The sequence below is a fragment of the Eublepharis macularius genome, chromosome 5, assembly GCF_028583425.1.
Source record: "Eublepharis macularius isolate TG4126 chromosome 5, MPM_Emac_v1.0, whole genome shotgun sequence".
NCBI classification, from domain to species: domain Eukaryota; kingdom Metazoa; phylum Chordata; class Lepidosauria; order Squamata; family Eublepharidae; genus Eublepharis; species Eublepharis macularius.
The window spans coordinates 82,404,144-82,430,588 of NC_072794.1; the positions used below are offsets into that span (position 1 = coordinate 82,404,144).

General features: G+C 42.3%; 1 protein-coding gene across 1 annotated transcript in view; it reads left to right on the forward strand.

The window, feature by feature from the left end:
• The first annotated feature begins 381 nt into the window (after positions 1-381).
• Positions 382-26,445, forward strand: part of FYB2 (FYN binding protein 2) — a 58,105-nt gene continuing 32,041 nt past the window's right edge. Inside the window, exons 1-6 of the mRNA XM_054981960.1 lie at positions 382-490; positions 5,241-6,018; positions 6,791-6,928; positions 12,070-12,103; positions 24,893-24,993; positions 25,636-25,667. Of these exons, the coding sequence (XP_054837935.1) occupies positions 482-490; positions 5,241-6,018; positions 6,791-6,928; positions 12,070-12,103; positions 24,893-24,993; positions 25,636-25,667 (1,092 nt within the window). The 5' untranslated portion in view covers positions 382-481. The remainder of the gene's footprint in view (positions 491-5,240; positions 6,019-6,790; positions 6,929-12,069; positions 12,104-24,892; positions 24,994-25,635; positions 25,668-26,445) is intronic.

Here is a 26,445-nt window from a genome sequence, read left to right on the forward strand (position 1 = left end):
ACATCTTTGCAAATACGTATAACTGAAGCAAAATCTGCAGGATTTGGATTATATAAGTGCAGAAGTCAGACTAGTTTCAGTACATAGTTTACACAGCTGTTCTGTAATGCTCCCCCTGCACTATACAGCCTTTCCCATTGACTACACAGTACGTACTTTCCCAGTCCACCAAAGCTTCCCTTGCCTGTATGGGAATGCCTGGTTCTTGTGCAATGATGAGGAAAATCTGTTTGCAGGTGAAGGTAGTCTCCCTTCTCACACCCTGAGGGTTTGGTTAGGGAGGAGCTAGGTTCTTAACCTCAGGTATGGATTCTTCTGCGTATGCTCCGCCTTGGCTCCTACTACATGATTGCTCTGAGCTGCGAGGAAAGGGAGGAAGTAGGTCTGAGTTTTCATGAACTCTGCTTTGAGAACAGCCAGAATTAAAATGGGCTGCAAAGCCAAGGCATTTCAGAAGGAGGTATGAAAGGAGGGAGCAAGCATGGAAATGGTAACTATTGAAAGGCTTTTCTTTTTGTCTTTGTGAAATCAGTACTAAAAAAAAAACCTTGCTATTTAAACAGATCCTTTTTAAGCTTGCTGAAGAATGAGTCATAGCTTTCTACAGTTTGGTGTCTGAGAGGATGGGAAGAACTTCTGATTAAATGAAGGTGTAATGGGTGTCTCTTTTTAAGAATGAGGATGGTTTGAAGTGTAATAAGTGCCTCTTTTTAAGAATGGGGATGGGATATATAATCTTTTTCACTAAACATAAAGGGTGAAAATCTTTAGTTCCTTATTTTTGAATCTTTTAAGAGTACTTTGTGATTTGCTTCTCCTCTTTTGCAACTGGACTTCTTTATCTTTTGTTTTATTTTGATTGGGAAACTATCTCAGTAACCCTTTAGCAATTTGAAGAGCTATGGGTGGATTCTGCACAGCAAAACTGAAACTTTCTGGGCTGCAGCTCAGATTGCTTGACGCACATGGCAAGACTCCAGCCTGTTGTGTTTTCTGGGGTCAGAGTACTGCCTTGATTAAACAAATAATAAATGTGCCCTGTTCCTCTTAAAGTTTACAAAGCTAAGATGGCTTGTAACAGGAAATAGAAAACAGCTTCATGTAAACAGCAACATGTGAAATTCTGGTTGCTGAAAATACACCTTGGAAAAACTCTATGACAAAGAGATGTGATTTATGCTACTAATAATGTCTACCTGGGCACCCCTGCTAGGACAACTCTAGCTAGCTCTCTATTGGTATGTGATATCTTACTGTCTTAGGAACCTGTGATCTCTTTATCTCTGCACTCAGTTCCCTTTCATGTCTAAATAATGGTAGGCTAGGAGCATGATTTATTTGTATATGGATTGGGTGAAGGTCAAGCTCCCAGCCTTAACTTCTCTGATTTAAAAATGTGATTTCCATAGCAGTACCTCTTTCACCACAGCCTACTGTTTCCAACTGATTGCTAGGAATCCTTCCCTGTGGCGTACTTCGCCATTCTGCAGTCACTGTATTTACTCTTAAGGATCCTAATTATTTTTAATAATCCCCTGATTTTTTTGCTGTTGTATGGTATCACTTTGGCTGCTCTTGTTCCTGGAATATAAAAGAACAAGAAGAATGAGCTAATATTAGATAATGCTTCTGGTAGTTCCTGGATGATCTTTCTGCAGTGATTCACTCTTTCCTTCAATAGAAGTCTCTATTCAAACAGAATGGAGCAAAACAAGTATTGTCTTATAACCACTGTCAGCACTTAGGTAGGATAGGCATGCATGAATGTTTGAAGCATCCAGCATGGGTGGTGTACTGGTTAGAATGTCAGACTAGGATATGGGATATCCCATGTTTAATCCCCGGTCAGCCATGGAAGCTTGCTGGGTAACCTTGTCCAGTCAATCACTCTCAGTCAAATGTCTCTCACAGGGATGTTATAAATTTAAAACGGAGGAGAGAAGATCTGCTTTGAGTTCTCACTGGGGAGAAAGGTGGTGTATAAATGAAGTGAGTAAATAAAAAACCTACGTTGTGTTCGGTACTCTTTCCACCCTGTGGTTGTTAGAAAAAGGTCAAAAATTAGATTAAAAAGCTGAGAAGAGACCAAGAAGGACCACTGAATATTAATCAGCATAAAAATGATTAAGAACAAAAGAATGACTATATTTACCAAGATAAGAGCATAAATAACGAACACACCAGAGCGTATACTACCAGTGGCAAGGTACTCCCCTGCCTGCCATATCAAGGGGCTTAGTATTCCAGTGTGTTGATAGACGCCCTGCAAGAGGAAGTAGTAGCGTCTACAGTGCACTTTAGAAATGGAGAGACAGAGTCTCAAGGAACCCACTTTGTAATTTCAGCTGTGTTCGAATGCATAAAATCACAAGGCTCTAGTACAAAGTTGCATCTCTCCAGTTAGGGAATGGCAACCTGGAAAGGGTTTCTTCTTTCATCATTTCATTTTTGTGCTTAGCTCTGATGAGAAAGTCAGTAATAAAAGAAACACCTGGGTTGCAATAAAGAGCTGTAAACAGTGCTCTGTGTTTGAGCAGATTTTACAGTACGTGCTCAGATAATGTACCCACACTGTTGAAACAATGGCATTTTATTTTGTCTTGGCTTCCACTGGTTGTAGCCATAACTCTGTATGGTATTTTGGATGCAGATCAGAGATTTTGTTTTATTTTTCCTTTACGGAAATGTTAATTGCATATACACTCCAGGTTGGACTAGACTCTGGCTTAGTGGGATGTATCATACAGCTGGCTGCTCCAGTACAATCAGAGCAATTGAAAGATCTCCTAGGTGCTTTACATCACACTGTGTAATGTGAAAATAATGAAGTTGACTAAAAGGGGTTATTCAGGAGAAACTGTTTTGTATATAATAAGTTGGATGCAATTACACAGAATTCAATAAAATCTCAGGACAATGAATGACTATGTCTCCCCCTTATTAAAGTCATCAGTGTCTTTTGAACATAATGGAAGTTCTGTCCAGGAATATCTTTTCACCTAATTATCTAATCTGATAGACTTATTTTGATTAATGCCATTCTTTGCACAGAGCATGGCTGGTGGTGTTTTTCATGCAATTCAAGCACATAAAGGGGCAATAAATTGTCATTCAACAATACAATTTTATTTAAAAAGTTTCTAACTTTCATTATCTCCGCAGACCTATGGTGGTGGCAGATAAGACTGAGGTGGTCAATGAAGTAATCAACCAGCAATTGAGGAGTCTCCTGGGACTGGGCAGGGTTGCACTTTTCCTAAAGGAGAGGCTTTGTCTTCAGGGGTACTTTGACAGCTGAGCCTCCTTTTAAATATGTTGTGTTTTTAATCTACTTTGGTCAGTGTGCCTCATGCAGTCCTAGCAAATGAGGCCAGGGTAATGGTGAAAGGTGTTTTAAAAATACCCCCTATAATAAACAAAGTGAACAACATGCACATCGCTTGAAAAACGTGATAAAAGGGTAGGGGATTGCTTAGGTGAAGGGAATGCCAGCTATGTGTCTGAACTGGCTGACTGGGCAGGTGGTTGGGGAACCAGGCAATTGGACAGATGGGAGGGGAGGAAGAAGATTTTGGCTGGCTGCTGAGCTGGGTGGGAATTGGGGGGGGGGGGCTGGGGAAGGAAAAGAGGAGTGGATGGATGGGGGGAATCATATGATTTCATATACCTGTCACCGAGAATATCTCCAGAAGGGGAGAATGTTCTGTATCCATTGTGGAGAAAAGTAGGGAATCAAATTAATGTTTAAAATCTTTCCAGTGAGAGTTCCACTCTGAAGGACTGGAGCAAAAGCAGTTGTAATACAGTGTTTGTCTGTAGACAAAGGTTTGCTCAGTACATTTCAGGTGGTAGCTGTAAGCATGTAGATATGTATGGTGGTAAATGACTGTCTGGTATAAGGTGGTGCTTATGTGTCCATTATGTAGTTATACCATGGTATGCAGAAAATGCACTTGTTTCATAGACTGGTCTATGCTTTGATTGATAGTGGGCTTAAAGTTGTTGAATCCTGGTAGAATCTCTCATGAGCTTCCTTCCCATAAAGAGCCTAAGTGTCATTGATAAGAACAGGAGAGAAAGCTGTATATGCCATGAATGAGGCTGTATATGCCATGAATGGGGCTGGAGCAATAGACAAGTACATGGCAACACACAGAATCTTGGGTGAAAATAGACCACAACTTTATTGATTACAGCCATCAGAGCATTGGCACAGCATAAGGCACAGATCCACCACATCAAATTACCCACCTGCCGTTCGACAGTATATCTTCCCCACCCTGCATGCTGGGGACTGCAAGACGGCAGGCAATGTACTCCATCCAGTCTTGACCCAGACAGCCCCTGCCAACTAGGGTGAAGCCAGCTATGGTCAGACCTAGTGCATACTCCTCGGTTTCCCCATGATCCCTTATGTGGACCCCGAAAAAGGGAAGTGAACCACCCAACCAGCACAACTCACCCCAGTTGATCTGGCCCCAAACTGCCAAGATGTGACAGGCATCTCCAGTCACAGCTGGCAGCTAGGGTGGGAGGGAGGGAGACCGTTTTGCAGCTTTTGTCACTGCCCAGGAATGGCAGTGAGGAATACAAGGGCTGCCAGCATGGTGCCTTGCTCTTCCAATGCTCCTCCTTGCCAGCATCCATCGCCCCTCAGGAAGATCAGCCAGCCCTCACCTCCCAGCTGCAATGATGCCTGCAGGTGAGGCAGTGAGTCCCTTTGTCTAAATCAATCATGGGAATGGCTGAATATTGTGATGCTACGCAGGAACTCATGGCTGTACCATTAATCTAAAGTTACAAGCTGTTGCAAAATGTGAAGTAGTTATGAGTAAGTACAAAGTAGCAGCGCTTGAGAGAATGCGCCTGCAGTATTGTCAGGGATACTGTTCCAGATGGCTTGTAGTCCATCTTCATGAGAGATGTTGGTATATAGAGACTCAATAGCTATAATGGCCTAAATGGTATTTCCTGTTTCCTCTGAGATTCTGTAGCATATCATGCTAATAACTAGGAGTGCTGAAGGCATAGAACCTGAACATATTATCTGATACTCATACATGGACTGTGCCAACACCTGAGACAATGGGGTATCCCTGATTGCCAGGCTTGTGTATTTGGGGTAGTTAAAGACTGCCCACACTCTGACAATTATAACACTGACAACTGAGTTAAAATTAGCTTGCAATTTCAATATCATTGCAATTAATTATTGCTTTTCCTGTTCTTGGACATTTTAGGAAGGAACTGGAAATTTCCAGGCACTTCGAGCAAAGTTTCAAAATGATTCCAATTTTTCGAATGTTTTGCTGCGACCTACAAAGAAGCTTCCTGCAGAAATCATATCAAAGCAAAATACCAATGGTGGTTGTACAACAAAACCCAAGCCCTTTCGTCGAGCGCAAGTTCCAGATCCTGAGCAAAAGACTGAGTGGTCCACATCACATAAATCTGAAACAGTGCAAGTACAGCCTGTGGTTTTGCCAAGGATCAGGCTTCGTGAATTATCTGCAGTTGACAAGGATGAAGATAAAAAAAGCACAGACTTGCTGGAGTGCTTTAGTGCAAAGACTGCACCTGTGACAGAATCACCAAAGCAGAGACCAACATCTTGTCTTCATTCTCCAGAAGCTCCAGCACAACCCAGTTCTTTCCGTGACACTCTGCATATTTGGGAAAATGCTGTATCTCATAATGACCAAAAGTCTTCTACAATACCAACACAAAGTGCAAATAAAGTAGCATCCATTATACAACTGAAAAATAATCCTGGTACTGTCACTGGAGAGGATACAATAAAAATCACTGCAAATAAGCAAGAACTGGTATTTTCTGCATCAAATAATCCTTCCCACCTACATGGTGAGCCAGCTCCATTTCCTACCATCTCACCACCTGTTCCCCCAAGAGGTCATACAAGCTTGGAGAAAAGAGCACATGAAACCATTAATGTTATTGATTCCATCCAACATGCTTATGACCCTGCCATGCCTAATAAGGTTATTCAAGGCACAAATGGTAAATTCCTTGCTTTAATGTTAATTTCATGTAATTTTGATATCTCAGATAGTCGGATAATGGCTATAGTTTGTTTCAAATTGCTTATCGGGGGGACGGGACTGTGGGGACAGAGTTCAGGGGCACTGGTCACCTTTTGGTGGTGCGACTTCAGGGCTGGAAATTTATATGATTTGTTTTCATATAATGTTTAGTTTGGGTCTGCTGTTGTGCAGAAAAATCTGAAGGAGATCTTTGGCTAGAGACTTATAGTCACTTTTGGCAGCTCTGCAAACAGGTACTAAGAGGAACACAACACGAACTTTCTAAAAGACATCAGAGTTCAGTAATAAGTGAGAAGCTTATATATTCTCCATAGATTTTCAGAATGTTGCTGAAGGATATTGGAATGGTGTCTGTCTGGAGAGGGCATTTATGCCTCATGTCATTTCCCTGGTCTGAAACAGCCTCAGGAGGTACTATCTTCCTTGCTGAGAATCTTATATACAGCCCATCAGTGGTCTGGTCATGGAACCTCCATGGGGTGAACAGAATCTCCTCAAGGCCATTTTAGGTTGGGAAAATGGTGTGAAGGGGAGGCATACATTCCTTCTCTTTGTATGCTGTGGTCTTATAATGACTAAAGTCACAGGCATCCCACAATTGAATTTTCAGCACAGAACCCATGACAAAGGGGTGGGCTTAGTTTGAACTACTTCACATATGTATCACTATGGAAATAACTTCATTTATTTGTGCAAAGCATTAAGATATTCTTTTCACTTTGGCCCAGAAAAAGATCATTATGTCAAGGACTGCAAACTTCCAAAAAACAAACCACTGCCTTCCATTGTGTCACTTGGTCCTCCTCCAAAGAAACCACCAAGACCTCCTAAGGTAGATCTCAGTATCTTCCATAAAAGGTTGCCAGGTAAGCTGTTCAGTTTGCCTTTTTATTTTTGGGATATTGTCTTATGTTGGCTGCTAGATAGTAACAGAACTATCACAAATATTAGAATGATATGCAACCAGATCTGTCACTGACTTAAGACAGAATGGTATGTTGTTTTTATGTACTTGTAACATATTTATTTTTCTCGAGCTAGCCTTCCAGTTCCATTTGCTATAGAAATGTTTCCATACTATACAGATAACAGTTTTTTTCTGCTTATTAAAGGACTCTGTGTAGTCTGCTATGCTAAAAGGGAAGAGTTATTTAAATGTTGTCCCTTGTAAACTAACATATTATTAACAGAACTAAAAATGAGGCAATATTAATTAAATTGACTGATTGCTCATTCTGGATACACATATTGTAACAAACAAGACAACTCTTCTCTACACATTTTTATTTTGTAAAATGTTCATGATATTTTATGGGAAACCCTTAAGTAAAAAAAAGTCAACCTACTTAATGTTAAAAATATCACTCTGTAGACTTAATGCAGCAACAGCAAGCCAAAATAACTCTTTCAACTGAAAAGTCCTCTTCATTTTAATTCACTGAACTAGTTATGAAAATCTCTTTATTTCACCTACCAAAATGATTCTTGTTCTTATTCTTGAAAACACTTTTAAAATATTCTTTCTTTTATTCTATAATTGAGCTCAGCACTAATGAGTGACTGTAACAAGATGAAACTCTGGGAGATGTGTGAATGGCTTTCTCAAATGTTAACAATTAAATAGCCAGTGGGAGGGAAGGCCCAATTTGTAACATGAGGGAGGTGAGGTCAACCCTTTCCCACCTTCATCTAACTACAAATAGATCCTTAGTAGAGGTGGGCACGGTCTGGAAAATGGACCTAAATTAGACATGGTCCGGCCCGGTTCGTGGTTCGCGAACACACAGTTCGTGGGACTCACCTTTTCCACAAATTTTGGTCCATTTGGGCCAGTCTGTGATTTGTGAGTCTAGACATCCTGGCACTGATCTATCAATTCCCTAGGCAATGGAGGAATGTCTGCAGACCTTTTGCAGCCCTTAAAAACTTAATAGGCAGCTCTGCCTCCCAAGCAGAGAGCTCTCATTCTGCTCTATGGGGCAAGGAGCAAGAACGAATTCCCTAGGCAATGGGGGGTGGGGGGGTGGATGTTCTGCAGCCAATCTTAGCCCTCAAAACCTTGATAGGCAGCTCTGCCTGCCAACCAGAGAGCTCCCATTCTTCTCTATACGAGCAAGGAGCAAGAATGAATTCCCTAGGCAACAACTGGGAAGGTGTCTGTGTGGTGAGTTAGGAGGCTCTTCCCCCACCATTTTCTGTTTGATTTTGATTCATTGCAAGTTTTTGGTGCTGCTAGCCAATGCAAGTCAATTGACAATTGCGACTCCAGTATCTACTGGAAGTTTCCTAGGGGTGGCTGCTTTGGGGGTCTGTAACTCGGACATTTGAAAAGCAATCTTGACCAAACTTGGAGGGTGGCTGGAGGAGAGGCTGCTGAAGATTCTTTGTGAGTTTGGGCTCTCTGGGTGTGAAGGGGTGGAGCCAGAGCTGCCAGAAGTGACAGAGTATAGACCAATGAACTGGTCCACGAACCGGGCTGGTCCGTGAAACTTTTATGGTCCGTGGTCTGTGAAAATCGACAGACTACAGCCCAGTGGTCTGTGGGGTTTTCCTGGTCTGTGCCCATGTCTAATTCTTAGAGCTACTATTTGTACCACTGGTAGAAGCACATAGGCTGTCTTTATGTTCCCTGTATGTTTTTTCCCCAATGGGCAAAGAAAAATTCTGAGAGGTAGTTTGAGAATGGGAGAGTGGACGGGTGAGAGAAAGATTCAGTCCTACTCCCCTCTGCATTACACCCTAGGCCTGAATTGGCCACTGTTTTACCAAAACAACAAGTGGTAAGGGGAATCTATTCATGGATTTCCAGTGTCTCATCTAGTTTAGCACTAAGGTACCAAATCTAGATTTCCACCAAACCTTTCTTAACAACTATGCACATTCCTTAATTTATCATGTTACCCATTCCACACCACTGTGTGTGATTTCTCAAAGTCCTGCAGTCTGTTGTATGTCTGTATACAGAAATCCTCAGAAATAACAGCCATCAATGATGGAAACTTTCAAATGTCAACAACTACACCATTTTCATGTCTGAGATTGTCTGCGATTGTATACAGAAATGCTACAAAATTATTACTTGGATTTTCATCTCAGATATTCCTATACTCAACAATCATGTAGGGCCTTTCCTCATGTGGATTTAAAAAAATCACACAACAGGGTCACATAGAGCTAGATGGAACTTCAGGTCTGCAGGAAATTGAAAATGAACATAGGAGTGTATGCGCTTCTGGGGGCAGAGGAACATCATACTGCACCACCATTGCAATCAGACTGTTCCCATGCTTACTGAACCAAAGATCACCTTCCTCAACCCCTCTTTGTTACTCAGACCCCCTTTCAGACATGAGGTCTGAGGCATCTCTCTCTCACTCTTGTTGTATCTGCAGGGGCGGAGGAGAGGCCTATTAAACAGTTATTATTTTCTATGAGTGCTAGACCTGACCTCAGCAGTCTGGAGCTGGTCTTCCACCTATAGGAAATTATTAATTAATCAGTTCACTCTTTGATCAGGAAATTACTCTTTAGATTCTTAAGGCAAAAATATATTGGCAACAGGATACCAGGGGATTGAGGGTATTGACATTGGGGTGGCAGACCAAGTCACTCTTTCCATAAAACTGTCAGCCTTGTGACTTATCAGTAGGGTTGCCAGATCCTCTTATCTCCCTGGTGGGAGGGGGGACATGGTACTTACCTGCTGCGCTTTCCATGCGTGTGCTCCAACCAGCCACTGTGGCGTCACTTCTGGAAGTGCCATCACCATGCCTGCCAGCGGTCATGTTCCTGCCCTTCACAGGGGCCAATTTGCATGCTCCTGCCCACCACTGGTTGCAGTGATGTCACTTAAGGAAGTGAGGTCATCATGCTTGACAGGATGTCATGGACCAACCTGGCCCAGCGGAGCAGAGAGACTCAGAGGACTCTTCTGAGGAAGAGGCAGCTGGTGAACCTGACCCAGATCCACAGCCAGTGGCAGAGGCATTGCAGGAGGAGGCAGGCCCTGAAGGCTCAGATACTGATCCACAGCCAGGTCCCAGCACATCGGTTCCTCAGCTTCCCAGCCCTGGGCTGGCAACAGAAAGCCAGGTGCAGGCCAGCTCTCCCCCTTCCTCACCAGAGCCTTGGGAGCGCTGCCAGAGGAGGGCTAGAAGAGCCCTCCAAGCCAGAAGGCGCAGTGCCAGGCTAGCAGCACAGCACCGGCCCAGCATCGTTAGTGATGATGAGTGCTCGCAGGAGCAGGACTGAGACAGCCGGCAGGTGCTTGCTGTAGCACAGGCAGCTGAGCACTGTGAGGGTTAAAAGCAGCCCAAAGAGGGAGTGGCTGCGTGGAAGCAATGAGTGTTTCTGGAAGCCCCCTTTGGACTTGAAGCCGTGAGTGTGCCCAGTTGGTGCCTGAACCTTGGAACTGGGTGCTGCCCTGCTCGGACAACTTGGGAGTTTTCCCTTGCTTGCTGCCAGTGTGAGTCTGCATCAGGACACAGGAGTGCACCCGCTGCTCTCTGGTCTAGGAGGTTTTTTGCCTCCTGGGCCCATTCTCTGGGCCTTTTCTCCCTGCCATTCAGGTGAGTGGTGGTGGGTGGCAGAGGGTGGGAGCAGGGGGATTTCCTGCCCCCACCAGGGGACCTGGCAGCCCTACTTATTGGCCTTTTCTCTGTTAGAGGCCTGCTGCTCCTTGAGCATCTCCACTTGCTGGTTGGAAGGGTTTGTGCCTTCCTTCTCTGTTTGCCATCTTGAACCTTGTCTCCTGCCCCAGACTTCCTTTAAAGTTGGGCTAATCCCAGCCTCATCTCTCTGCTTCTCCCTTGATAGGGTGGTGAAGTTACCAACTCCAATTTGGGGAACCTCTGTAGATTTTCTGGGTAGAGCCTGGGGATTTCAGAGTTCGGGGGGGGGGGGAGCACACCAGGGATGTGATGCAATGGAGTTCACCCTCTGAAACAGCCATTTTCTCCAGGGGACATGATCTCTGTCATTTAGAGATCAGTTATACTTCTGGGAGATCTTCAGGCCCCACCTGGAGTTTAGAAACCAAAGGGGAACTGATTCCTGTAGTCCGGACATCAGTTGTTATTCCAGGAGAACTCCAAGCTGCACCTGAGCTTGGCAGCCATATCCCTTGCTGCCTTCTCTTGCCCTTTTCCAAGGGCCAGAGCCTATCCCTTCAGGCCTCTGCTGAGTCATCCTCTTCTGGTTCCAGGAGCCATATGCCCATGTCCGTTAGTCTGCCTTCTGAAGGATCTGCCTTAAAAACAAGTAAAACTAACCTCTGCCCATGCTGAACTTTCTCTTTGTCCCTCTCCTCTTGTGGAATGAATGGCTTTCCTGAGGAAGTACTATTCCGTAGAATGTACAGAAAAGAAATGCTCAGTGTAGCATTTTCATAAAGGAAATAAGGCTTCAGTATAATGAAATGGATCAGTTGGATGTTTTTATGAAGGGTATAGGGATGTAGTCTATTGCACTAATTTGCTTTTGTTGCCTTGTCTTCTAATTTTGTAATCCTAGTCCTATTACATTGTTCATTGGATGTCATATGCTGCCTGATTGCACAATCTGCCTTGAGACACAGAAACATGGGCTATAAAAGAAGGAAACAGCTAAATAAACAAATTAGAGTTGGAGCCAGCATGGTTGGTGAAAAAGTAGTTCAAAGATGGGGGGGGGGGAGGTAGGCTACGTGCCAGGGTGAAGGAGAAAATGTAACAACCAGAGGAAGCAGAAACAGGTATGGGGAAAGTGATAGAGGGAAATGCTTATACCATGGGAAAGATGGCTGGTGAAAAATTATACTTTTCCTTCCATGTGAGTCTTTGCGCTCTTGTTAATCACTTATTCATATATATTTTGCAATCTTTGTATTTTGGAATTCTGTCTAGGATGAATAAATAAGCACTTCACTACCATATTCAACTTTTTAGTGTACAATACAACATTTATTTTTAAACAGAAAAAAGTCAGAACATAAATCTTCTAATAAATAAATAAATAATTGTGTTTTCAGATGCTGTAGATGATGAATATATGACTCCTGAATGGTAAGTGTATATCTTTGTGTGCATGTGTGTTGCCTGGAAACCAGAGCTCTTGAAACACACACATATAGAGCTACTGATGTCTAAAACCTGAAGGTCAAAAAGAGGGGCAGAGCTAAATGGTTAGTTTAAGAAGCTCGCAAGCTTTCTTGGGGTTTTTAATTATCATTTTACAGTATATTTCTAGAGAACATATATAACCTTAAAACAGCTATTATATCATTAATTCTGTCTTCCTAGCTTTGAAAAGAAATAGGCTACATGCCTTCCCCCGCCCCATTATATGATTTCAGTTAGTATGTTGTTTCTAGCTACCCTTCCAAAAAACTGCAGTTGTCACTGTGGGCCACTTTTTAATATTCAACAACAAAAGTTATTGCCATAGAACATCATGGTCCAAAGCCCATAAATACTTATTTTCCAGATATAAAGATCAGAACTTGGTGGTCTTATTTATTTGTTTTAAGTCCTCCTTGCTCACTGAGGTTCAAGGTGAATTACACGGTATAAGTTAATATAATCATTGACTGAGACCTTCAATAAATAATACAATAGGGTAAGGATAACAGAAATTTGGAAACAAGCTGAAATCTGATTCGGAGCTGGAAAAAAATGTGAAACAAGGCACAAGCAGATTGGTATGACATTTAACTATGTGGAACTATGCAGTAAGGTGCACACTTGCAGCAACAGGCAGTATGCTAAATCTCTCTGGACCATTTCCTTAGAGCACAATTCCATTGCCTGGGTAAGGAGGCATTCCTGAGTAATTCAGTTTTGCATAGTTTGTGAAAAGCCAGGAGAGTAGAGGCTTTCCTGACCTCTTCAGGTAGGCTGTTCCATAAGGTAGAGTGGTCTATAAGGTCATGCTATAGATATTTCTGCCCAGGCCAGATGTTTCCATTGTTTTAACAGTTCTAGAGGTTGGATTCAAAGTACCAAGAGCACATCAAATTCACTTTCTCCCTCCTGTTGAGCACCATGAAATTCTACTCCTGAGGACAGACAGTCCCTCATAAATGCATGGGGAAGGTAAAGGAAGACTGAAGCTAGAGGAGAAACATCACCACTCCTTCCTCCCGCAAATAAGTGCTGTTACAGCAGGAAAAGTATTTTTGGATTTAGCTCCCCATTGAGCATTCCCTCTCCTAGATCATTCCAAGTTGGGAAAATTATGGTGGTGGGGAGCTGAAGCCCCTTCTCTATGCACACCACTGTCCCAATCCAAATTGGATACCCCATGTGTGGGAACTGAGAAGAACCAAAAACTCTTGTCTATCACAGGGACCCTGTACCCCATCAGTCTTCTCTATTGTGTGAATTGGTAAGCCAACAACTAGTGATGTCAGCCCACAGACCTGTTTCCAGCAGTCACATAATACAGGAAAGGTTTTTTTGAGCATATAAGGAATATATTAGTCTTACATTACCACAAGTGGAAAAATTTATCTCACAAACTCTTCCATGATTGTGTGTAATTAGGCAACAGAGCTGGTAGTTCAAATCATACAAGTTCCCCGGAAGCACAAACACCTAATCGCTACCACCTACTTTATAAATTAATTGAGTGCTGTACTTGAAACTTTGGTGACAAATTGTTTTCATAGGAGATACTGACTATAGATCTAGAAATCTCACAAAAGCAATATTTTCCATGTATCTCTCCCCACCACACACTTCTACAAGACTGCAGACCCAATTCTGCTTCATTTCTTTTTTTTTTCTTGTTGGTACTCTTTTGTTTAGCCTGTAGTAAATATAGTAAAGTGTGTGTGCCCAGGCTGCTTTTTCTTTTCTCTGAAGAAGCTTGCTCGACTCCCACACAATATTTTCCCCATACCTTCATTCTCACTGATTTGGCATTCTAAAGTAACGTACTGTTTCTGTAAACACTCTGGGCTAGTTTAATCCACAGGTGTTGAGAGCTGACTTCTATTGTTATCGCTGTCTGACAGCAGATGAGTTTTGAGTTCCCATTTTCTAATGTTTATGCAGCAAGCCCAGGTTTAAGCTATGCAAGTTGTCGTCTCTGTTTAGACAGCCTTTTGAGAAAGGCTTGTGTTTGGGATCTCTGTGTGTGAGTGCTTAATTGGATATCTGGCATTGTGGTAAGCTGATAAATGTGTCTTTGTAAATCAAGAGTATTCATAAAAAGTCAGAAAGATGTGTAAACTGATTTTTTTTTTATTGTATATTTTTGTGCATTTCCTTCGAAACATCCTTATTCCCGTACATATATACCCATTGCCCAACCCCTCCCCATAAGTTCATATACAGTTTCTATATCTTCGGCAGAAGTCCCTTGTAAGAATCATTCTTCTATTTATCTTGTTTCTTCACATCCGGATAAGAGGAGTAAGTCTCTGAGTCCTCTCCTTCTTCTATTCTTCCTTGATTCTCCTTCCTCTTCCTCCTCACTTAATTCATCGCCGAAGATATTGTATCCTATAGCCGGGGAGGGTTGAGAGTTTTAGTGTATTTTGGATGACTATTTCCCATTCAAGTTATTCATCTGTATTTCCATACCCTTATCCCTCCCGCCCTCCCTTTAGCTACTCATCCTTTCTAGCCAGGGGCACAAGCTTAGGAGCTTCCACCGAACGTCCCGTTGTTGACCCTCCATGACCCATTTTAAATATAAATGCCATTTTCCCTTAATCTTTCCTATTCTTAATTCCCATGACTCATCCTGATTAATTATGGCTATAATGTCTGATTGAATGTATTCAAATAAATAATCCTGCCAGTTTAGTTCCGTCCACTTAGTTTTGTCTTTCCAACCAAATGCTATTACTGCTTTACCGGCTAGCACCATTGCTTTAAATAAGTCCTGTCCTTCTTTTCTGATATCTTTATGACCTAAAGTACTACCTAACATCAATTCTAGGTCTATCTTTGGTCTTATTGCGAAGAACTTATAAAGTTGCTCTGTTACCTTCTCCCAAAAAGCTTTAACTTCTGCACACTCCCACCACATATGGGAGTACCATCCTTTCCCGTTTCTGCAGTGCCAACAGTTTGAACTTAGTCTTGAGAACATATTAGCTAATATAGCCGGGGTTCTATACCACTTCGTGTAGAATTTCAATTCCAGCTCTCTGAATTTATGCACTTTTATCTCCTGTATACCTTTTATAATTCTGTCAACCCTTCTATCCGCTAGACTAATTTCTACGCTCCACTTCCCCTGAAGGAGGGTTCTTGTCCGATCTTTATCAGACATCATCCTTCTATATATCTTGCCTGCTAATCCTCTTTTTGTGTTTATCATCACCTTTAATAACTCCTCCATTGGTTCCCCCGCCGTCAGAGTCCTATTTTCGATTATCTTTTTAAGTCTATTATGTAGACCTATTAGCTTCAACCAATATTGCCTTCCTATTTCATCATGTAATGTTTGTAATGGTTTAAGTGACTGCCCACATAGTATATCTTGCAATCTAGTGTATCCTTTCTGTTTAAGTAATCTCCACCACTTCTCATCTTCCTCCTCCTCATCCAATGCCTCTAATAATACTTGTTTAGATACTCCCTTTAACCATTTCGGTTGCCATTTCCTCCAAATCATTAATGCTGTTTTTCTCGGTCCCGGTTCTAACATACTGTATTTAAACTTTCCTCCTGTAAATACTCCAAATCTTCCAACCCCTTTATTTGCCTCATTCTCGATTCTAACCCATTTTTGTTCACTTCTCTCCCCTATTTCCATTAATGTTTTTATTTGAAATGCTTCATAATAATTTCCCAGTTCTGGGACACCCCATCCCATGTCAGATCTATGAGCATATATGAAATATCTAGAAACCCTACTTTTTTTACTGCCAAAGACCCATTCTTTTATTCTCGCATTCCAACTGTTAATTTTTTGTCTATTGATTTCTAAAGGTATCGTTTGAAACAAATATAATAACTTTGGGGTCCAGAACATTTTCACTATATTAATCCTAGCTGTTATGTTTAATGTCTTCTTGCCCCACCTCCTCATTTCTTTCAATATTGTGTTCCACGTCCGATTATAATTCCTCTCTACCATCTTATTAACATTTTTAACTATATCTATCCCTAAATATCTGAATTTCTTGACCCCTAAACCTATTCCTGTCCATTTATGTATCGCTTTCCTTTCTTCCATCCTCACATTAATATACATTATCTCTGATTTTGCCATATTAACTTTTAATCCTGAGTTTAACTCAAAGTCTTCTAATATAATTTTTGTCTCTTTGACTCCTTCTTTCGGATTAGATATAACTATGATCAGGTCATCTGCAAATAAGTTTAATTTAATTTCTTCCTTGCCTATTTGACATCCCTCTATCCTCCCAGAGTTCCTAATGCGTTGAGCTAGTTGTTCTATAGCCATTATGAAGAGGAACGGGGAAAGCGGACATCCTTGCCTAACTCCTCTCTGAATTGAGAATTGTGAGGTATGTTCCCCATTGAGTCTAACTACCGCTGTGCCTTCTCTATATATTTCCTGGCATACTTGTATAATTGATTGACTAATTCCATATTTGGCCATAACTGTCCATAAAAATTGATATGACAGTGTATCAAAAGCTTTATAAACATCTAATTTTAATAAAGCCAGTTTCCTAAATTTACTATGACACAAGACATTGATTAAATTTCTTATCGGGTGTGCAATGTTTCTACCCTCCATAAAACCGTATTGATCCTCTTTTATCACTTTCCGAATAATATTCTTAAGTCTATTTGCCAATATTTTGGCAAAGAGTTTATAATCCTGATTCAGCAGGCTAATCGGTCTATATGAACCCACTTCTTGGGGGTCCCTCTTAGGTTTCAAAATCACCGTTATTTCTGCTTTCCTCCAGGTATCTGGGGCCTTTCCTCCTTTTAATATATTATTAAATACTTCTTGTAATTCAGGGATCAATACCTCTTTCATTTCCTTATAAAATTCAGCTGAAAAACCATCTAACCCTGGAGATCTACCTGTCTTCAAGCTACCTATCGCCTGCTCAATCTCTTGACACTTTACATCCTCCTCAAGCCTCCTTCGTTCAGTTTCCGTTAACACCGTCCCTATCTCTTCCTCAAATTCCTTCACCTCTTTTTCCTCATATAAACTTTTATAAAATTTCTCAAATGCTCCTTTTATCTCCTCTGGATTCTGTGTCACCTTTTTATTTACCTTAATACTCCTCACCCTTTGTCTCTCCTTTTCCCTTCTCAGGTAATTTGCTAATCTCTTGGCTGAATTAAGTGTATTTCTCTGGTATTCGTTTTTTACCATAACCTGCTTTTTCCATAATGCCATGGAGTCAAGAACATCCAGTTTTTTCCGCAGTTCCCTAATTAATTTATGTCTATTGGGGCAAAATTTCTTTATTTGGTCCTCTTGCAACTTACTTAATTCCTGTAGTTTCCCTTCCCTATCGGCATGCCATTTTTTCCTTATCTCCTTTTCTTTCATAATACATTGCCCTCTAATTACCGCCTTAGCCGCATCCCATAGTGTATTTGTCTCCACCATTCCTCTGTTCTCTTTGAAGTATAGCTTTATTTGATCCGTAATATATCGCTTGTCCTCCTCCCTAGCCATAATCATGTTGTTGTATCTCCATGGTCTTCTAACTTGTTTATGCATTAGTATTAGTTCTACACTTACCGGGGCGTGGTCTGAAATCCATGTTGGATGGGTGGTTACTCTTTTTACCTCCCAGGTACTCATTCTATTTATAAGTACATAGTCTAAGCATGAGGTGGTTTTATGTCTACTTGAAAAATATGTGGGTTTGGGCACTAGGTTAAGAACTTTGTGTACTTCAGTCAGATCCCATTGTTTCCAATTAATTATGTTATCTTTATTAAAATCCTTATTTAAATCTCCTGCCAAAATTACCTCTCCTTCAGAGAAGCTACGCGCTTTTTTTAATACCTTTAATAAAAAGGTTTTCTGTCCCGTATTTGGAGCATATATGTTTATCAATGTTGTTAATCTATTTTCAACCAGGCATTTAGCCATTATGAACCTCCCTTCAGCATCTCTTATCACTTCTATTACTCTTATATCATTCCTCTTGTGAGCCAGAATTGCCACACCTCTTGATTTTGATGATCCACGTGCCTCTGCCAAGATCCCCCAATTAGGGTCTCTGAATAAAGGTCTTTTATCTTTCTTTGATTTATGTGTTTCCTGGAGCCATGCTATATCTATATTCTGTTGTTTAAGAAATCTAAGAAGTTTATACCTTTTTAAATCCGAACCCAGACCATTGACGTTCAGTGTCAGCACCTGTAGCGTTTTATCCATTTTCAAACTCAGATTTACCTTCCCTTTGTTCCCCTGGCCCGATATTTAGTTTGATATTCCCCTTTGTATACCCAACTTCCCTTCCCTTCCCCCTCCCTCCCCCTCCCCTTCCCTTGTGTAGAGCCATGAGCTGGGGATGAGTACTCATCCCTTCTCTACACATCTGGGGTAAGCGCACCCTCCACTCCCCGAGTTATATTAATAACCATTTTAATACTATTTTAATTTTGTTTGTATACTTCCCTTAATATGTCTCAGTCTCGAGACAGTCTTGGCCTCTTGTCCTGACGGTTAGATGGACCTTCCTCAGAGTCTGGTTGCTGTGGCCGAGGTTGATGCGTTTCATCCATCGGGATTGACTCAGTATTCCTCACATTTACTCCCAAAGTTTCTAATAGGTCCCGTGCCTCTTCAGGGTTCCTCGCACAAAGCCTCCTCCCCTCTTGGTAAATAACCAGGGATGCTGGGTACGCCCAGCTGAATTTAATGTTGCTTTGGTTAAGTTTCTGTGCAAAAGGTTTCATTTGAGTCCTTTGATAAAGCGTTTCTTTGCAAAAATCTTCCTTCACATAAACCCTTCTGCCTTTAAATGTCAGCTCTTTATTTTTCTTGAGTGTTTTGAATATCCTCTGCTGTAACTTCTCCCTCACAAGCTTCATTATCACCGGGCGCGGTTCCCCCCCCCCATTCTTCTTGTTTGGAGTCTGTGGGCACGTTCAATATCTTCTTCTTCTATTTCCAGCTCCTGTTGTGATAACCATTCCACCAGGGTCCGCTCTAAATCACATGCTTTAACTTCTTCAGAAATACCAAAGAAAATAATGTTCCCCCTCCTATTACGGTCGGATAAGTCTATGTATTGTTTTTTCAATGAATCAATCTCCACTTTGTTCTGTTGCGCAAGAGCCTTGGCTTCCGATGCAATGCCTGCCACCAATTTAACCTCTGAGCCCAAATTTCTCATTTCTGCTGTTAGCTCAGTTAAAGAAGTTTGTATTTTGGTCTGGGAGTCAAGCATTAGTGCTTGAAATTGTGCCAGTTGTTCTGATAAGCCTTTCACAGTAGCCGCCATGTTATCTCTGTCTCGGCTCGTCCTCCCTTCCCTTTTAAAACTAAACAAGTTCTGTTATCCTCTCACCTATTCTTTCACCAAGCTTCTTCTTGTTGTGCCAGACGTCTCATAAATCAGTTTCAGCAGTTTCAATCAGCAGTTTACATTCTTTTAAAGCTGTTAACTTGGATGTCCTCGGGAGAGTGGAGACAAGGCGTCCAAACGCTAGCGCGTGCGCATTGCCCTCCATGTGTAAACTGATGAGTAAGCTAAGACAAGGAAGCTTAACTGTAAAAATCTCCAGTAGTTTCACTGCGGGGGGGGGGGGTCTACTTACTTTGCATAAGTAAAGATTAAACTGAATTGCATTTGAAGGAAAAAAGGAAGATCCAAGACCTGGTTAGACTTGGGAGTCTTGTCTAAGTTTAGCCTAGAAGCATAAGTAATAGCTTTAATCTTAATAGTGGCCAATGTATGTATCAGGAAGTTAGAAAAATAACAGCACTATGTTAAAAAAATCCTCTGCAGATAGTAGAAGACAGGCAGGGTGTCCTTGGTACTTGGCTGAATGTTCTGGTTTCCTACACTCTCTGGCTACTGCTAACCCACCAGTACTAATGTTGGCAATGCTGGTCCTCTGATAACTGGCTGGGCCACATGTTTGGGGATCTCCACATGACAAGCTTGTCTTGGCTCCTATCAAACTCTGCTTTGAAAGGATTTGTGCAGATGCATTTTTGGCTTAGAGAAGTAAGAGCAAGGTGAAGTACATTTGCCTGCTTCAAGAGAGTGGGTGATACTTTTTTTTTTAAAAAAAACCCTCATTACTATACTGTTGTTACCACTAAACTAGATTCTCTTGGCTTTTATTAATATTGTGTTAATGAATCTTGGCAAAAAGGATTGCAGGCAATCTTATCTAATTTGCCCTCTAGCCCCAGACTGAGGGGGAGTTGTGGTGTTTTGATCCATGTGTCTTCCAGTATGTGTGTGTGAGAGAGTGCCTTTGCAGAATTCCCCGAAACATTCAGTTCAGTCTCACTGGTTGGTTGCTCTCCCAGTACTTCCTGCTGCACCTGCCTCTCATTCCAAGACCCTGCAATTTCCCTCCCAGTCATCCCTGAATTCTTGTCCTGTCCACTTCTGAGCAAGTCTCTGAGCTACATTTTTCTTGTGAGGATTCTGAGCCAAGCATGAATACCATGTAGCTGCATTCTTCTGAGTTTTCACTGTGTAGGTGAAATTTTTCTGCATGTTTTTTGAAAGAACATTAATTTGCTTTATTACATTGTGCACAGATTCTTTGGCAACCAAACTGATTGGTAAGAAGAAATACAAAGTGGTGTGCCATACCTTAGCAGTAGAGAAGAGCTGGCATAAGAGACCAAGACCACTTCCACATAGGAATTTTGCCCCTTGTCTTTGAAGACTTTTCTTTAAGGTCAATCAAAACATTCATGAAATGATCAGACATAAAATATACTTCTTTATGTCAAAGAGATCAGAAACGGATAAGCATACATATCTTCATCCCTTATCCTATCTACATTAAAAGTGAGATTAAAGAATCTCACCAAAATTCTTTCAGAAAGATTAGATAGTCTCATGAAACCCATGTCTGAGAAATTCAGGAGTGTTTTGGGTGTGTCGATCTTATATAATCTTAAGTATCTGAAGCCCTCATGACCATATCAAAACTCAATTTTTCAGTTCTGATAGTATGATGTGAGAGCATCTCTGAGCTTTAGAGGAAATTGTCCACAGAAATAAATGTATCAAGCTATGTACTTCTTAGATCAAGTTGTTCAGAGATTTAACTAGGCATCCATCCAACTATTGAAAATTATCTCTTTCCAGGATATAACAATAAAAACTTAAACAAGCAAGTACATGTTTTGTAAATATAAAAAGAAAGCAATTTCCCAGGCTTGCTTCTTTGTTCAACCAATACTACTGTCAGACTATAGCCTGCAACCTTTACTTTACTTTTTTCCCCAGAGATCTTGTGATCAAATGACCTTGAGCAATGACTAAAAACCAAGTTAATTTGTAAAGGAAAATTTACTAGACAGGAAATTAGCAACCAACAAAGTTATATTTGGATTACTTAAAACAAGTAAAACCCAACAATTCCTAATACAATAAAAAGAGGGCCTTCCAATCTTTTATGAGACAAGGGCCATTTTCACACGGTCAAATATAGCGCAAATTTGCCTGGATCACTGTAGTTAAGTCACAGGTAGACAGGTAAGGGACAAGTTGTCTGGTCTGCCGCAGATGGAAAAAAGAAGACCCCCAGGCTCTTAACCCTTGGAACAGGCACAAGCTGTGCCCCATCGAGGGACGGGAGCCGGAGTCCCGAATCCAGTCCCCCATGGCTCAAGTATAGGACCTCCATCTTTGTTGGGTTCAGTTTCAGTCGACTCTGTTTCAACCAATCAGTCATGGCTGCAAATGCATGTTCCAGGACATCTGGGGCTGAGCTGGGCCGGCCGTCCATCATCAGATACAGCTGGGTGTCATCTGCATATTGATGGCACCCAAGCCCAAAACTTCGCACCAGCTGGGCAAGGGGGCGCATATAGATGTTAAACAGTAAAGGGGAGAGTATTGCCCCTTGTGGGACCCCACACACCAATGGGTGACAATTTCTCCCCAAGCGCCACCCTCTGTCCCCGACTGTGGAGAAAAGAGACAAGCCACTGTAAGGCAGTCCCTCGTATCCCCCCATCGGCGAGGCGGTGAGTCAGAAGATCGTAATCGACTGTGTCAAACGCTGCTGACAAATCCAGTAATATCAGCAGCGCTGAACCACCTCGATCCAGATGTCTGCAAAGGTTGTCCGTGAGGGTGACCAGCAGCGTCTCCGTCCCATGTTCTGGCTGGAACCTGGACTGAAAGGGATCTAGGGCTGAGACATGATTCAGAAAACCCTGTATCTGTCCCACTGCCGCCTGCTCAATCACCTTTCCCAGAAATGGGAGGTTCGAGACTGGGCGATAATTGACCAGGTCAGTGGGGTCCAGTGATGGTCTTTTCAGGAGCGGTCTCACCACGGCTTCCTTTAGTGGCGCGGGGAAAACCCCCGTGCCCAAGGATGTGTTAACAATGGCCTCCAACGAGGACTGCAGACCATCGGCACTGGCGTTTACCAGCCACGATGGGCATGGGTCCAGGGGGCACGTGGTGGGCCTAACAGATTGCAGGGTCCTGTCAATCTCTTCCCCGGAGAGTGGACTGAACTGATCAAATATTGACCCTAAAGACGGCCAAGGGGTCTCTAGTTCCTTCACTGTATCAAATGTGGCTGGCAGGTCACGGCGGAGAGACAAATTTTTTTCAGCAAAAAAGCTCCCAAAAGCCTCACAGCTGATGTTCGAATTCTGAATTTGGCAGTCTCCCCCTGGGAGGGAGACTAGTGATCGAACCACATTGAACAATTTTCCTGGGCGTGAGCTAGCTGATGCGATGGAGGCTGTATAAAACTCCTTCTTCACAGCCTTCACCGTCATCTCATAGGCTTTCATAAACGTCCTATAAGATGATCTTGCCTCTTCGTCGCGAGATCACCGCCGCACTCGCTCAAGCCGTCTTAGCTCCCGCTTCTTTTCTCGAAGCTCCTCTGTATACCAGGGAGCCCGTCTTACACGGGGGCAAAGAGGGTGACGGGGAGCAATTTCATCGATGGCTTCGGAGAGCCGGCATTGCCAGTCCTCCACCAGCTCATCTAATGAACCGCCGTGGAGCATAGGATCCCGCAGAGCATTCTGGAAACCAATTGGATCCATAAGTGTCCGCGGGCGAGCATAAATCAGCTCACCGCCCTTGCGAGTGGGGGGGCATCTCCAGTTGAGCCCTCAAAACCGTGTGGTCTGACCATGGCACTGGTTCTATTGCCTCTAGATCCACATCAAGACCCATCCCGAAGATCAAGTCTAGCATGTGGCCTGCTCTGTGTGTGGGGGTCGATACAAATTGGGAGAGTCCCAGTGCTGCCATGGAAGCTACTAGGTCCGCAGCCTGTGCAGAGGAGCCGTCTTCAGCGTGGACGTTGAAGTCCCGACCAACACTCTGGAGAACTCCAAGGCCCACCCCGCTACCACCTCTAGCAGGCGCGACAGGGTATCTGCTGGTGCGCTAGGCGGACGGTACACCAGACAGATGGCCATACTCTCCTCGGCACCCCACACCAGGCCTACACATTCAATGCCAGAGATCTCAGGGGTGGGGAGCGGCTTGAAGGAGAAAGACTCTCGAGTGAGGATTGCCACCCCTCCCCCCCCGGCCTCCTATTTGGGACTGATGAAGGACCGAATACCCTGGGGAGGGGGTCAGTTCTCCCAGGGCAACTGTTTCACCCTCCCTCACCCAGGTTTCGGTCACGCATACCAGGTCCATATTGCTGACCGCAAAAAAGTCTTGCAATGTAGCAGTCTTGTTATTTATGGACCTGGCATTGCACAACATCAGTGTCGGGGGGTTCCTTCTCCTAGCTCCATCCCCAGCGTATTTCAGGATGGGACGCAGGTTAGAAGGGCATCGAGCTAAACCATATCTCCGTGCCCTTCTCAGTCGAGACCAGCTCCCACCTCCATACTTCCCATATCCCCAGAGGACTGGAATCTCTGACTCCATACTGGCCCCCCTCCCTATGCCCACCACTATCCAGTTCACTTCTCATTTTGACCAGCAGCAGAGGACAAGCTCAATGCCAGTCCACACAGCAGTGACCTATGACACTGATATTAACCACATATCATATAGCAAAGACCTAGCCATATGCACATCTCAGACCTTATGAAACATTCCTATCAAATACAATTTACTCTTGAGTCAATGTATTTGAACACAATCCCTAGTAGCATAACCCTAACCATGTAGTTTAGCTCCCCTCCACTCATCAACTTCTAAAGCTCCAATTTGCAGCAGTCTAGGAAAACTTTTCTTTCTTTTTTAATAGTTTCAGGGAATGATTTCCTTTTTTTAGACTGCACTAACAGGGTAGCATAACCAAATTCAACCTTCAAGCTAACAACCCTTTTGTCCAGAGGTTAGAGAATATATTACTATATTAAGGCCACAGTAGATCATGTGGTACAGTAATATGTCCCCCAATTTAGTCAGTTCCAAACCATTCATTCAATTTTAGTTTCTCTCTCACCCCACCATAATTCCTGGAGCGCTAGTCTAAACCTTGTTTTAATCCTGTTTCAAGATCCTGGTTTATGAGGAGGCAACAAAAAGCCTTTTTTTCAGATACCTGCATTGAGGTATCACAACAACAAGATGTGTTCATGCCCCTCAAGGAAAATCCTCTGTCTGCCATGACATCTGAATGCAGCCCACAAATGTATCACATCATGTCCTGTTCTGGCCGTTTTTCTTTGGAAAAGAAGTTTTCTGCTTCATTATTGGGTGGTATTTTCAAACAATGATAATCTCCTGTCCTCATCCTCCTTAGTCCTGAAACTGGAGAAGAGAATACTTATGAAGAAACAGTATCTTACCTGAAACAGCAAGAAAATTCCTCTAGCTCAAACGTTGCTCAAGAAACTACACATTGTAAGTCTTATCAGTTATTTGCTTCATGTATGCTTATGGAATATGTTGTTTGCAGCAACTCCATAGGTGATGAGTTTGTAATATGGATTAGTTGAATGTTGCAGAGAGAGATATGAAAGAGCTTAACAAGGAGGCTAAGCATTACTATTCAGGGATAGGGAAAATATGTGAAGTTAAGAGGACGCTTCTATCCTCAAGATATTTCTAGCAGACTTAAACTTTTGTCTATTCTTCATTGCTAAGTATGGAATGGATTTTTTATCTGTTGCCTTGTACTGTCACCATGGTTCCTGAACTTTTTCTTGTTGCCCTATCCTTTTTCCTTTTATCACTCTTATCTTATCTGTGTTCCAGGGAGTACATTTTACAATATGTTCTTTAAATTAGTTATGAGGTCACGGAATTGTATTCAAATAATGCATAAAATTATAAATTTTGTGTGTGTGAATATACAGCCTCTGGTTTTGGCTTACTTTTCTATAATAGTGTTATTAAAAGGCTGCATAGTCTAAAGAAGCCCAGGTAGACGATGTAGGCTAATCCAGCATTAACTGAAACTCCATTCTGTTTGTAGCGATGACTGTATTATAATGGAAATGAACTGAAGAAAAACATACTAACTGTTGACCATTTTTATTCTAGCTTCCAGCACTGGAAAAATGAAAAATATCAAGGTATTTTATCCCATTTCTTAATGAACTCTAGGCCTGAACCATCATGCTGTGGTGTACCAAAACTTGAGTTATTGAGCTGGGTCAAAATAACTGTTTTCTGCTAGCAGAAGATACTCCAACCAGCGGAAAAGAAGGAGTGTGATTTTCACCAATTATTTACTCCCTGAAGACCCCCGATTCATTTCATGCTGTTCTTGGAACCTATCGCTCCTCTGAGGCAGGATTTTAGGTAATACAACAGGCTGCAGTGGGATGAGCAGGATGAGATTCATTTCCACAAGCACCACTCCATTCACACTAGTTAAATTCCAGTGCATTATTCAAAATTGGTTGCCTTTTCATTTTAAATTTCCATCCATGGCACAGAATTGCAGGGTTCTGTTCCGTTTGATACTATGCATTTTGCTTGGAAGTAAGCAACACAGACTTCAGTTGAATTTATTCCTAAGTAAGATTCCATAAGAGTGCATCCTACACTTGTTAGGAACTGACTGCCTCGCTTCATTAGGTCTTTTGAAGGTTTTCTACCTGTTGGAATCATATTGATGTACCAAGTTATTGTCTGGCAGCAATATACAAAGCATTGAGCCCTATTGTCTTTGGCTTTCTCTACCCAATGGATTAATGTCTGCACAGAGTGGACTGCTGATAAAACTTGCCAATATTCCAGAATATTGTGAGTTCACGTTGCTCTGTTGAGCCAGCCTCCTTGACTCTTATCCCATGCAACTTAATACCATATACTGATCACTCACACAGCAAGTCTGATCTTAGATGC